The sequence below is a fragment of the Ailuropoda melanoleuca genome, chromosome 9 (genome assembly GCF_002007445.2).
Source record: "Ailuropoda melanoleuca isolate Jingjing chromosome 9, ASM200744v2, whole genome shotgun sequence".
NCBI lineage: Eukaryota > Metazoa > Chordata > Mammalia > Carnivora > Ursidae > Ailuropoda > Ailuropoda melanoleuca.
In genome coordinates, this window is record NC_048226.1 from 26,585,846 (window position 1) to 26,600,127 (window position 14,282).

General features: G+C 43.1%; 1 protein-coding gene across 2 annotated transcripts in view; it reads right to left on the reverse strand.

Moving 5' to 3' along the window:
* The window catches only part of OCA2 (OCA2 melanosomal transmembrane protein), a 437,584-nt gene that overhangs the window by 323,647 nt on the left and 99,655 nt on the right, over positions 1 to 14,282 (reverse strand). For both annotated transcript variants that reach the window (XM_034667989.1, XM_034667990.1), the window contains exons 4-6: positions 11,303 to 11,491; positions 6,234 to 6,291; positions 4,410 to 4,482 (exon numbers count right to left, since the gene is read on the reverse strand). In XM_034667989.1, the coding sequence (XP_034523880.1) occupies positions 4,410 to 4,482; positions 6,234 to 6,291; positions 11,303 to 11,491 (320 nt within the window). The remainder of the gene's footprint in view (positions 1 to 4,409; positions 4,483 to 6,233; positions 6,292 to 11,302; positions 11,492 to 14,282) is intronic.

Genomic DNA, 14,282 nt, shown 5'->3' on the forward strand with positions numbered 1-14,282 from the left:
CTTTCCACCAAAACACACACCCCTAAGGTCTGGCCAGAGGTCAAGAAGGAAGAACAGTGGGGCTCTTCACTCATGAGGACAACAACGAGAACACCACTACTGGCCTTTCAAAACCAGGCCTGAATCACTTATTGCCCCAGACCTGCACAGAACACCCCTTTGCTGAGAATCACCTTCAGAGGTCCGAATTCTGGTGCAGAGGCTAGCCTCCCCTGACTCTGTCCTCACTTTTTGTAGATACCAGTAGCAGAAGGCTCTCTGGGGGCATCTGAGGGGTACCTCTGACCTCTGATCTCTCCTTTCACAAACCCCCACAGCAAGTTCTCAGACTAGGAACCTGGGAGAGGGTCTGTGAGCTTCCAGAAATGTGCAGAAAATCTACTGAGAAAAATGTACATTTTCTAAGGAGCCCAAAGGGAGCTTAAATCAGCCTTAATACGATTAATGGTTGACAAAGAGTCTCTCTTTAGCCAAACTTTAGTTATGCTCCTTTGAACTCTCTAAGACTAAGCTCTGACTTTAGGGCTTCTGTGTTCATCTCTGCATAGTCCAGTTTTAGCAAGAATCCTGCTAGGTTAATTTAGTCAGAATCTTCATTCTCCAAATCTAATCACACTCAATATCTGATCAGGTTCCTCATCCCCCTCCAATCCCAGGTGATGCCTGGTCACTCTGGCCTGCCTTCAACAAGGATTCTGTGAGGTCAGTTTGGCCAGAATCTTCTTTTATCCATGATGTTTCCTCTTAGTAGTTTTTCATCCACTGCCCCCCACCCTGCTCCTTGGCTTTCAAGTCCCACTTTTGAAGCTCAATCTCTCTGCCCCACTGCAAGACCTCACTGCTGTGGTCTCCACAACTATCACTAAGTTCCTGAATAAGGTGTGACTTGCCATCTTTAACAAGTGTCACTGAATACTTTTTTTTCTTTAACACATCCACAGACATATAAGAACCACTCTGCAGCATCCTACCCTCTCACACAGCTCTCTCCATCTTTTCCACTTCTCTTTCTCTCTTCATCCAAATGCACATGTGGCTCAGAGAATAGGAGAGAGACCTCCTGGTTATCCTTTTTGCTGAGAAAAAACATTTGTCTACCAGCCACTAGGATGGGCCTGGGTTCATTCAAGTCCCAGGAAAGGGCTTGTGACTTGGGCTGCTCTAGAAGGAAGACTGTGCACAATGCTGTGGAATAAAAGTGACACAGTACAGTTCTCAGTGGAATGAATAGACTTATTTGTCATTTGTCAAAAATCATTTATCTGATTTTTATCCTGTTATTATCCTTACTTGTTATGCTTACTTAGGATTTCTGCTGACTGATAAGGTTCATACAGGAGTTGCCACAATACAGTAATCACCCAGTAACCTGCAAATATTTCCTCCTCCCTGTCTGGTTCTCACTGAAGACTTTCTGGAGAGGACCCCTCCAAGCTCTTGGCTCAGCCTGGACAGTAGGTTATGATCATTTACACTGAGGTCACAAGAAGGGAAGGCAGGATCCATCTCCTAGGGTCATCATGAAGCCAGGGCTCCACACTGACACTTGCTTTGAGAAGGCCCCAGAGGAAGCTGAGGAAAGCAGGAGGATGTTTTAGTATTTTTAACCCATGGAGATGAGACAGAAGTAAGGCATAAGAATGGGAAACAAAGCTCATTAAAATCACAGAGCTCTCCAGTTCTCTCACAGGGAGATACATCTTCATCTAAAACTGAGACATGATTTTAAAGTGGTGAAACAAATATCAAGACTTTAGCAAGCTCTCAGATAGACATCAGAGCTACCCTGTCCTGATAGCAGGTACAAATGAGAGCTCTCATTCATTTAAGGGCAGGGCTGCACCATGCACTGCCCATCAGACCCATCCCATGAGCCCACCTGAAGGCCTTGAGTGCCAGGTCTTCTGGAATGTTGCTGGTACCCTATATGTGGACAGTGGCTCAGCTGAGTGAGAAGATGTCCTGGGAAGACACAGGGGGTCTCCCCAAAAGAACCAGAGGAAATAAGAATATGCCAAAGATTACTGGTGACTGCAAGGAAAACTACAAAATTTTCTAAAATTTCAGTTCACCCAAGTTTGTTAGTTGAAGATATTAAAGAAAAAAAAATCTGTGAAAGATTTAATTCCTTTTCAAAAGGCAATAATCAGGAAAAAAGGTAATAATCAGAAATACTTGAGCAGGACACAGTTGCCTCCTTTTCTCCCTTCTCCTCCATTTGTTTCCTCTTCCTCCCCACTCTTTTCTCCTCCTAGCCCTCCTTTCTTCCCCACCTTGCTTTCCAAGATGCTTCCTCTTCCAGGACTGGGAGCTTTAGGGACTTTCATGCTTGACTATCCTCATCCAAAAGTCTATTCAAGAGAGGCTCTGGGCTCTGGACTTTCAGTTTCAGTTGGGATACGTAGAGAGCTAGAAACACACCACTCCCACTCTCACAACCGGAAAAGGCTGGACAGATGTTAAGTTAATGACTTATTCTGTCAAGAATGAGGTTTAAACAGATGAATGGATAAAGAAGATGTGGTCCGCATATACAATGGAATATTACTCAGCTAGCAGAAAGAATGATTACCCAACATTTGCATCAACATGGATGGGACTGGGGGGGATTATGCTAAGTGCAATAAGTCAAACAGAGAAAGACAATTATCATATGGTTTCACTCATTTGTGGAACATAAGGAATAGCAGGGAGATTGTTAGAAGGAAGGGAAAAATGAGGGGGGAGTAGACAGAGGGGGAAATGAACCACGAGAGACCATGGATTCCAGGAAACAAACTAAGGGTTTTAGAGGGGAAGGGGGTGGGAGGGGGATGAGTTAGCCCAGTGATGGGTATTAAGGAGGGCACGTATTGCATGGAGCACTGGGTGTTATATGCAAACAATGAATCATGGAATACTACATCAAAAACTAATGATGTATTGTTTGGTGACTAACATATCATAATAAAAAAATTCTATTTCCTTTATAGAAAAAAAAAAGAATGAGGTTACATCATAAACATCTAACTTGAAATCTAGAGTGAGACAGGTGACTGCGAGGAGGAATAGAGCCAAGTGTTTGCTTCCCTGAGACAGGTGCTACCACCACACACAGAAGCAGGCAAGATTAAATCAGAAAATTTTTAAACTGCTCAAGGTCAAGTGTGGGCTAGCGTGATAGTAGGGAGACACTGGGAGCCTCACAACTGGGGTGTTCTTATCTTCTAATAGGCTTTTGTTCCAGGAACCCTAGCAGGTACTCACAAAGAAGATGGATAAATTGAGGAGACTCATGAAAAAAACTCAATTTGCTGGGGAAACGTGTCAAATCTGGTAGTCTAAGGGCACAGTGGAACCCCGGCAGCTGAGAGTGGTGGGTAAGAGGGGAGAGTAACTCTCCCCTGTGGAAGGAGTAGGAATAGAGCACAGCCTAGCAGGCAGCAGGAGAGAAGCCAAGCAATTCCAAGTGTCTGGGTTGCTGGAGGTTACCATGGCAACCACACACTTCAACACAGCCGACCTCTCATTAGATTTACACAGACCCCCAACTAAAACCCACAGTGCTATGGAATGAATGCTTATGTCCCCTACAAAATTCACATGTTGAAGCCCAACCCCCCAGTGCGGTTGTATCTGGAGATGGAGCCTCTAAGGAAGTAAATGAGGTTAAATGAAGTCCTAGTGTGGGGCTCAGATCTGAGAGGATTGTGTCCTTTTAAGAACAGCCACCAGAGAATGCTCTCTCTCCACATACACCCATGCACACAGAGGAAAGGCCCTGTGAGGACATGGCAAGAAACTCAGCCATCTGCAAGCCAGAAAGAGAACTTTCAATCAAACTGGCCAGCACCTTGACTTCGGATGTCCAGCCTCCGGCACTGTGAGTAATAAATGTCTGTTAACCCCCAGGCTGTGGCATTTTATTATGGCAGTCTGAGCTGACTAACACACTCCATATCTACTATCCTATACAAAACATCTGGCTTTTAGTGACAAACTATGAGGCCTACAAAAAGGCAAAAGAAAACACAAAATGAAGAAACCAAGCAATCACCGTGCCCAGATGACACAGCCAAGGAAAAGTAGCAACGAACTTAAAAATAGGTCAGTAGAAACCACCCAGGCTGAAATGCAAAAGGAAGTGGGGATGGGGTACAAAACAGAGTATGAAAGAGCCTAGGGTAGCCAGGGCCTGACTGGAATGTGTCACTTGGCTGTCATCACCCAGGGGGAACCTCACCACCAACCACCCATCATACTCTCACTAGTGCTCCCCTCCCTTTCTGTTCTGGCCTCATCTTTCATCAAATGTCCTCAAGGAACAAAATAGGCATGGGAGGAGCAGTGATCACCTATACGGCGACCTTCAGCAGCAGTGGTAATAGTTCTCTGGTGTCTCTTTGTGAATCTCAGTATAGACTGGATACAGTAGCTTTGCAGGGGTGACACAGCCAACAACTGCCAGAACTTTCCTTGATCTGGATACAGGCTGAATAAAATCTGTAACAATCAGAAACATTTAATGATAGATTGGTGGCAAGAGAACAATAGGATTTAAATAATTTTGACAAAAGTTGAAAATATGGGTATAATAATGGTGTTCACTGATACATCCAACATTCACCAGCTCACTCTAAATAGTTTTTCTTAGATATTAAGAGATAAAATTCTGATTCATTATACTATTCTCCACTACAGTGGGTCTTGATCCTTGATATTTGTTGATTTTAAGTATTAACCACCCAGCCACAAAATTACATCATCAGAGGAAGGTAAACATGGTTTTCCCATACTAGAGAAAAGGGGATACAACTCATGTGATGGTTAAAGTATGTGTTTGTGGAATTCGCAGAGCACCTTATTCCTCATCAGAAAGCACACTGAAGTGGTTATAAAATGACAGGTCTCAAATCACCAAAACTTCAAATCCCGGAAGACCGAAGACTAGATACAGAGCTCAGGTCAATCCTCAGGAGATCAGGAAAGACCCGGCCCACCCTGACCTTCTCCTTGGAAATCCGAGTGCACCCACCTACCAGGCCCTGCTAAGCAGCCAGAGTTTCAGAACCACACAATTATGTGAACTGGTAGCTAAAAAAGTAAAAGCATGAAGTTTTCAGAGTTCAGTGTATTTGTTTCTTGTTTCATGCATAATTTCCTTTCTCTGGGCCACTGCATCCCTCCCTTGCAGGTTTTTAAAGGGCTGCGGGTATTCAATTCAACTCAGCCAGTACTGACTTCATGAACCACCCTTGCTGCTCAAAACGCAATATTGCTCTCTATATGTCACACTGAGAAGAGGAGCCGCTTCTCATGCATAATCCTGCACACACACACACAGAGCCCCAATACTCATGCCCACATATGCAGATAATGAAAATCAAGTATTCACAGCCACATGTGGTCATGTGCAGTTTTCATTCATGCAGGATTCATCATGGCCATAACCACAGCTGCCTGCATAGAAGAGGCACAACCCCACATGTCCTGGAGTCCACATGGCACAGGCATGAAAACACCACTCACACACCCCATCCTTGCTCACAATCTCACATGCTGTCACAGCAGCATGCACCAGCCACCCATCGGAATCTCCCAACAATGGTGCAAACTATCTTATGCCAATGCTGAAAATTGGTACACACCCAGAAATAAGACCCCAACCTCAAAATGATCACAGACCACAAATGACTCACATGTCCCACACAGGTATGCGGACATACAAACAAACAGGAGGCACAGAGGACCTCACATCCACATGTGCACACACAGACACACACACACAGATATGCACACCTGAGCACAAAGAATCTCACATGCATTCATTTGGCAAAATACTGAGCATCTGCAACGTGATTCCAGCTAGGCTACATCAGGATACACACTACACAAATGCTGGCAGCAAGACACTTTCTTGGGGCGACCCATGGTGCTGGACATGCCCAAGACAAATAAAGAATTTTACTTCATGTAGTTGAAAACAGAATTGGTAAGCTTTCAGGTGGAAAGTTAGACCTGAGGATGAAGCTAACTGCCTTCTACAGAGCAAAGCCAAGTCTCCAGGGCTTCTGTAGTATCAGAGGAGCATTGCTAAGGATAGGCCTCCCTCACCAACCTCAGCCCACAAGCCCACGTGCCCTCAGCATCTCCTCCAAATAAAGGTGTGAACCTCATACCTTAGGTGCCTTGCCACCCAGCCCAAGGCACCCGGGGGCTCTGCTGACCCAACAGCAGAGCTCTGTGGTACTCACAGAGCATACCACCACAAAGACAAACAGGCTTGCAACTTTCAGCCACCGTATACAGCGCCTGCAAGAGAAAAACGTAGGCACCAAGTCACACCAAAGCAGTCCCATTTGCATGTGCCCAGACTACGAAACCTCAGACACCTTTCTGAAGCTTTCGGTAATATCAATCTCAAAGCACATGCTAGGAATTCTTTCCATAGTATGGTAAGAAGGAAGACACTGCTGACCTATAAATGTACGGCCTCATGAAAAGTAGCTTGGTGAAGGTTAAAGAGGAGAGCAAAGTTAATCTCAAGTGTTTGCACATGTTTCTCACTGGAGATGCTAAAATTCAAATTTGGAGGCTCCTCACTCACATTTTATAGGCTGAATTTCCTGAAAACAGGCCTTTATTAGGCTCTCAGATTCATATTTATCCATTATATTCCCCTAAGTTTTCTCGAGAGTTGGAATATGGATGTGATAATCAAATATAAAAACACTGACTGAGATATAATCAAACAATTCAAAAAAGAAATTGCAATGTTGTCACTGGTTGTACAAGCGGAGTCTTTTAAGAATTACTTCAGAAATAATTGAACAATCAGGCCATGCTGTTGGCCTACTCTGAGGTCTTCTGATGGTGTCCTGACCCAGTCACCATTATACCTTTCTTAACTGTGGCTCTCAGGGCCCAGGTAAATCTGAGTCTGGCTAACCTTTGTCAGTCTTTCCAGTCCCATCTCTGCTCATATCACTACCCCAGGTGCACTGGATCCCATCTTCTAATGACATTATCACTGCCCAGCCCTGGGTGAGCTGTCCCACTGGCCACCCCTCAAGAGCAGGTTCTCTGGTGTCTGTGCTCTGTCCCTATCTGTGGAAGGGTGCTGGTCCATAGCTTGTGCTCGATATAGTGTAGAATGCAGAAGGTCTATGTCAGGACATCTTTTTCAATACGTTTCTGATCTTTTCAAAATGGCGAAGTCTTCATTTTGCATTCTCTTAGATTTAATGAATTTGATGAATAATCATTTCACACTTCCAAATTATGATTCAACAGCCCCCATTTAAATGGGAATCAAAGCTGGAGGTATCAGAATCCCAGATTTCTAGATATACTACAAAACTATAGTAATCAAAACAAGTATGGTACTGGCACAAAAACAGACACATAGATTAATGAAACAGAATAGAGACTCCAGAAATAAACCCATGCTTATATGGCCAATTAATCTACAACAAAGGAGGCAAGAATACACAATAAGGAAAAAAACATCTCTTCAATAACCGGAGCTGGGAAAACTGGACAGCTACATACAGAAGAATAAACCTGGACTACTTTTCTAGCACAATACACAAAAAATAAGGTCAAAATGGATTAAAGAACTAAATGTGAGACCTGAAACCTTAAAACTCCTAGAAGAGAATGTAGACAGTAATTTCTTTGGCATTGGCCATAGTAACATTTTTTCTAGATATGTTTCCTTAAGGCAAGTGAAACAGAAGCAAAAATAGGGGCGCCTGGGTGGCACAGCGGTTAAGCGTCTGCCTTCACGCTCAGGGTGTGATCCCAGCGTTCTGGGATCAAGCCCCACATCAGGCTCCTCTGCTGTGAGCCTGCTTCTTCCTCTCCCACTACCCCTGCTTGTGTTCCCTCTCTCGCTGGCTGTCTCTATCTCTATCGAATAAATAAATAAAATCTTTAAAAAAAAAAAAAGAAGCAAAAATAAACTACTGGGACTGCATGAAACTAAAAATCTCCTGCACAGAGAAGGAAACAATCAACAAAACAAAAGGCAAGATACTGAAAAGGAAAAGACATTTGCAGATGATACATCTGTTAAACAGTTAATATCCAAAATATAGGAAGAACTTACATAACTCGACACACACTCACATAAACCCAATTAAAAAATGGGCAGAGGACATACAGATGGCCAACAGATACATGAAAAAATACTCGACATCACTCATCATCAGGGAAACAGAAATCAAAACCACAATGAGATATTACCTCTCAGAATGGCTAAAATCAAAAAGACAAGAAATAAGAAGTGTTGGTAAGGATGTGGAGAAAAGGGAACTCTCATGCACTAATGGTAGAAGTGTAAATTGGTGCAGCCATTGTGGAAAACAATATGCAGATTCCCCCAAAAAATTAAAAATAGAAATACCATATAATTCAATAATTCCACTACTGGGTATTTACCAAAAGAAAACAAAAACATTAATTCAAAAAGATACATGCACCCTTATGTTTATTGTAGCATTATATACAGTAGCCAAGATATGGAAGCAGGCCAGGTATCCATCAACAGATGAATGGATAAGGGGCTCCTGGGTGGCTCAGTCGTTAAGCGTCTGCCTTCGGCTCAGGTCATGATCCCAGGGCCCTGCTCCACTGGGAGCCTGCTTCTTCCTCTCCCACTCCCCCTGCTTGTGTTCCCTCTCTCTCTGGCTGTCTCTCTCTCTGTCAAATAAATAAATAAAATATTTAAAAACAAAAAACAGATGGATAGATAAAGAATATCCAGTGTGTGTGTGTGTGTGTGTGTGTGTTTATATTTACATATAATGGAATATTACTCAGCCACAAAAAAGGACAAGATCTTGCCATCTGTGACAGCATAGATGGACCTAAAAGGTATTATGCTAAGTGAAATAAGTCAAACACAGAAAGACAAATACCATATGATTTCATTCATATATTAAATCTAAAAAACAAAACAATAAATAAACAAAAAGCAGACTTAGACCTATAAACACAGAGAATAAACTAATGGTTGCCAGAGGGGAGGGAAGTAGAGGGATGGGCAAAATGGGTGAAGGGGAGTGGAAGGTACAGTCTTCTAGTTATAGAATGTACAAAACATAGGAATCAAGGGTACAGCACAGGGAATATAGTCAGTGGTATCTTAAGAGCATTGCATGGTGACAAACAGTAGCTATTCTTGAAGACAGCATAACATACACATTTGTTGGAACACTGTGTTGTATATCTGAAATTAATGTAACATTGTGTGTCAACTGTACCCAAATTGAAAAATAATAATAAATAAAAAGGGAATCAAAATGATACTTCTTTTTTAAAGCATGAAGCATTAATTTAACTATTTCAAATACATAATCTTTTTCTACATAACTGACATATATAGCAGAGCTGACAACCCAAAATATGCTTTACAAGTTTCCTCAATGATCATATATGGTACGTTTTAGACCTGTTAAAAAGAATGGCACTAAGTCTTATAGTTCAGTGGCAAGCTCAGTACAACTATTCCATGAATCTTAGAAGATAAAGCAACTACAGAATGTAAAGTCTCAAATGCACTTGATTTAATTTTTCCATGGTGTGGGACAGTTGAAGAACCTGGCATCCTCTCGAGCTGTGAACCAACCAGTTGAAGAACGGTGTTAACAGTGTCAGGGCTTACCGTCCTGCTGGTCTTTGGGACCAGATCCCTAGTCACACACTTTCACACAATTCACTTCATTGCATAGAAGATTCTGTGGCCAAATATTTGTTACATTTATGCAGGCAGCTGAGACAAATAATTTAAAAAGTAACACATGGCTGGGAAGCATGTTGGGAAACATAATCTCCATAGTCAAACACAGGTGGAGGATATGGGGGTCACATCCCTGCCTACACCTCTCAGCTTACACACTGCATGACCCCAGGCAAAATCCTTATCCTCCCTGAAGTCCCTTCCTTCATCTACCTCCCAAGATTTCTATAAGGGTCAGTAGAACAATGAGAGTAGGCCTCTCTGCATACAAACAGGTGCACTTTGGGCATAGCGATAGGTTCATTTCTAATCAGGCCTTCAAACAGCTTCAGAAAAGACAGGTCCCCTAATGTAGACAAATAATAACACTATTATCTTATAACTACATAGTGTTTTCTCACCTATCTAGGAGCTTTCCCACAGACCATCTTAGTAGAAGCCCATGTAAGGCTGTGTAGTGAGGGAGACACAAGGTGGCAAGGAGACAGTTGAATAGATGTGTCTGCTTCTGGTCCTTCAGCTACCTCAGAGCATATCTGGAATGAGGACCTGGTGGTCCTGGTCCCCAAGCCTTATTCTGTCCTTAGAAATGCCACTTTCAAATATGTTGCTCTCAACAAAACCATTCCTTTAAGTAAATGTACCTATGGAAGCCCAGCAGACAAAGCAGGGAGAGCAAAATTGCTCCAGCTCTGGCTGGCCAGCTCTTATGGTCCAACATAATGCTCTCAGCTTTCCCACACACACGAACTCCTATTCCCTCCTCTGCATGTGCAAGCATAGCTTTCCACCACCACTACCACCACCACCCTTCCTCAGGGCCCCAGCTCACACCAGGCTGGACAACACAGTTTCCTGAAGGATGAGCCCTGGCTCTAGAGCCAACCCTTCTAATAACATGCTTCATCACCACCAACAAGGGATAATATCAGTATCAATATCAATAATAATATCATTTAAAACACCACAGGGGGGACACCCAGGTGGCTCAGTCAGTTAAGCGTGTGCCTTTGGCTCAGGTCATGATTCTGGAGTTCCTGGGATCAAGTCCTGCATCAGGCTCCCTGCTTAGCAGGGAGTCTGCTTCTCCCTCTACCTGCTACTCCCCCTGCTCCTTCTGTCTGTCTGTCTCTCTCTCTCTCTCTGACAAATAAATAAGTAAAATCTATAAATAAATAAATAAATAAATAAATAAATAAATAAATAAATAAATAAAACACAACACCACAGGGACTGCTGAAGTGAACTGATTCCATCTGCAAACTCAGGTCATGCTGTGAAGACCCCGCAACACAAACAAGGAGTGTAAGATGTTAGTCATTTGTGTTTGTAGTTGAGCTGCCCCATAGCCTTACAGGCTCCATGCTGATTAGCACTGCCACCTTACATTACTTTCCAGGGCCTGGAGAAAATGTGGATAATCTTCCAGGAAAAGTACAGCCTGGCCAAATGTGAAAACTCTTATTCCTCACCTTCACTCTGTTGGTTGGCAAGGATGCAGTGAGGGTGAAAACCACCCCCAGCCCAATGTCAGGTAAGTGGGATATCCTGTGCCAGCACTAGCACTCCAAGTCTTCCTACCTCAGCTTCAAAAGACGGAACCTGATATGAGCACTGTCCAGATGCTCCCCCTTCTCTTGGGCGGTAGATCCAGAGGACCCAGCCAAGTCTTTGCTCAGCAGGGATCCTCCCTCCCACTCAGCTGAGCTGTTTCCCCAAGATTCTTCAGCAGTCATGAACTCTGGATGGCAAATAGGCATGCACCATGACCTGGAAAGCAAGGCTTTGTGGTTATTTTCACATAAATAGCAGCATCTCCAAAATAAGATTTCATTTCAGTGGTAAGTACGAAATGTGGAATCAATTCTGGTTTTTAAAAGGACCACAGACATTTTAGTGCTGTCAAACCAGTGGGAATGGGTATTTCTTGACATCACAGAACATGTAGCTTATGGAAAATCATTTGGGGTCACACATATGATTTGTGGACCTTCAAGAAACATCAGCTTGTTCTGAGTTTGGAACTTTCCAATAAAGCTGTTTCTGGCTCCAACCAACTCCCGTTCATTTCAGTATTTGCTTTCTCTTTGATTGTGATGGAGTTCTCAATGCCTTGTCGTTACACTTGTCCTAAAGCAGAACGAGTGGTGCAGGCCTACAGTTATCTTTCCATAATAGAGCTATAGGGAAGATGGTCTACCTGGCTTTTCCACCCAGCCTATACATGAGCACGAGCAGGAGTGGAGAACATCAGTGCTGGACTAGATGGGCCCAAAAATGGAACCTTTATCTAGAAGGATGTTTCAAAAGGAATCACAAAATTTCTCAAAATTACATGTGCACATATCCATTTACTTTTAGTTGAATCTCTGGGGTTCTGAACAAACCCTCAGTTCAGATGCACTTGACTCTAGTGAGGCTGCACTAAAGCCCAGTATTTTCATGCATTGCTTGGAATATTCATAGGATCACCCTACTGACCTAACGGGCCATGATCTTAGAAACCAATTATGCCTCTCAAGCCCAACTAGCTCAACAGGACATCATGATCCACTTGAAAGCCTACAATTGCTTTCAAACTGGTTTACAACAAGAAAAAAAAAGTCTTATTCATAAAGAGAGGCCCAAAGATGCAAAGTAGGTTGTGTGAAACCAATATGTAACAATATTAATGAGGCTGACAGTGCTGCAAGCCAATCAATACCAAAAATAAAGAGTTTTGTGACTAGGAAATACTTATGTGTGAGGAATGATATCATGACCCCCTCAACTGGTGAACAAATACAACTGTAACAAAAATTGAAACTAAGGAAACTTCTTTTAATGATGGCAAGAAGAAAGCTAATGTCAGCATATCTAGAACAATGCTGTGCAACTGAACTTTCTGTGGTGATGGGCATGCCCTCTGTCCTATCCAGTACGGTAGTCACACTGCTCACTGGCACTTGAAGTGTGTAACTGAAGAACTGAATTTTTCATTTAATTTAATTTTAATTAATGTAACTTTGAATAAGGCTGTGGCGAGTAGCTACAAGGCTGGTCAGTGCAGACACACAGCATGCTCCACTCCTACTACTGTCAGCTGCACATTCCTGCCTCTACACCTTGAAAAGGAGGAAAACATTTTATAAGCAAACCTGACCCATGTTCTGCTCCTCTGTAGTGGTTTTTGACATGAGGCACAGCTTGGCATCCCAGGGCATGTTCCTATGCTCCATATGCCCAGGACAAATGCCTATACATTATGCTTTTCCAATGAAACATAAGTTCTAAAATAAACTTTACTTAGGATTAAGGGAATTGATGTTTGAAGTGTTTGTTTTCGAAGTTATTTATTAGGAGCAATGGAGAAAAATTAAGTTATCCTCCTAGTTGCAAGGGCTGCGCTGGACACTGGGATGTGAGATAAAGAAGAGACAGGCTGGCACACAAAACCAGAACATAAGGCATGTTCTAAAGTATGGGCATGAATGTGGAATTTGAGAGCACAGAAGAAGCATTGACTCTTGAGGGAGTTGGGGGGGGGACAAATGTTTCACAAAGGAGGTGACATATGAGCCCCTTTGAAGTTGAGTGAGACTACCCTGGAGAGCCAGAAGGGGAGGAAGTTCATCTAGTCAAAGGGCTCAGTGGGAACTTTTGCAGGAAGACACAACTTGTCATCAGGAATCTCCTGGAGAAAGTAAGATTGTTCCTGGACCAGGAGGTGATTAAGTCCACATTCCTACACCCTATCTAAATGGGGTGAGTCTTTGGCAAGGGAGGCTAGGAATCCACATGGCATACAAGTACCCCAAGGAATTCTGATACACTCTATAAAGTATGAAGTCCCACCCCCAAGGTTGCAGACAGGGCTGAAAAGAGAATGGGCAGCTCCTCAGAGGATGGGAGGGAGGTAAGTGCAGGTAACACAGCAGCCTGCCTGCTGATGCTGGTGTATGGGGTCAGAGTGCAGGAAAGTAAGGGTCCATGACAATGCCACCAAATGTGTAATGTGCAGGGAGTCAGGGGATACTGAGCAGGTGGTTCAGGCTTCCGGAAGTTTGTCTGCAGAAAGAAGAAGAGATGAACTTGGATACCTGGGCCAGGGCCATTCATCCTAAGGGACAGAGTTATCCTCCAGATCAGCTCTGCTCAGAGATTCCAGAACCATCCTGTTTGTTCCCAGTAGGACCTTCAAACTTTCAGGAAGTAGAGGTTCTTCTTAAATCATACGTTTTCAACCTCACTATTAATGACATTTGAGCCAGATAATTCTTTGTTGTGGAGAAGTGTATTGTGCATTGCAGTATGTTAAGCAGAATCCCTGGCCTTTACCCTTAAATGCCAGTAGTACCCCTGCCCCAGCTGTGACAACAAAAAATACCTCTGGACAGTCGGTCCCTTCCTCACCCCCGCTTCAGAAGCCCTGGCCTGGTAAGACGTCCCATCAGAGCTGTGTACATTCAAAAATGTGCACATGTGTTATTTAATCATGGCAGGGATATTCAAGGTTATTTGAAAATTCATAAACCACAGACTACAACTACTAGAATCATGAATATATACTACATTGATTTGA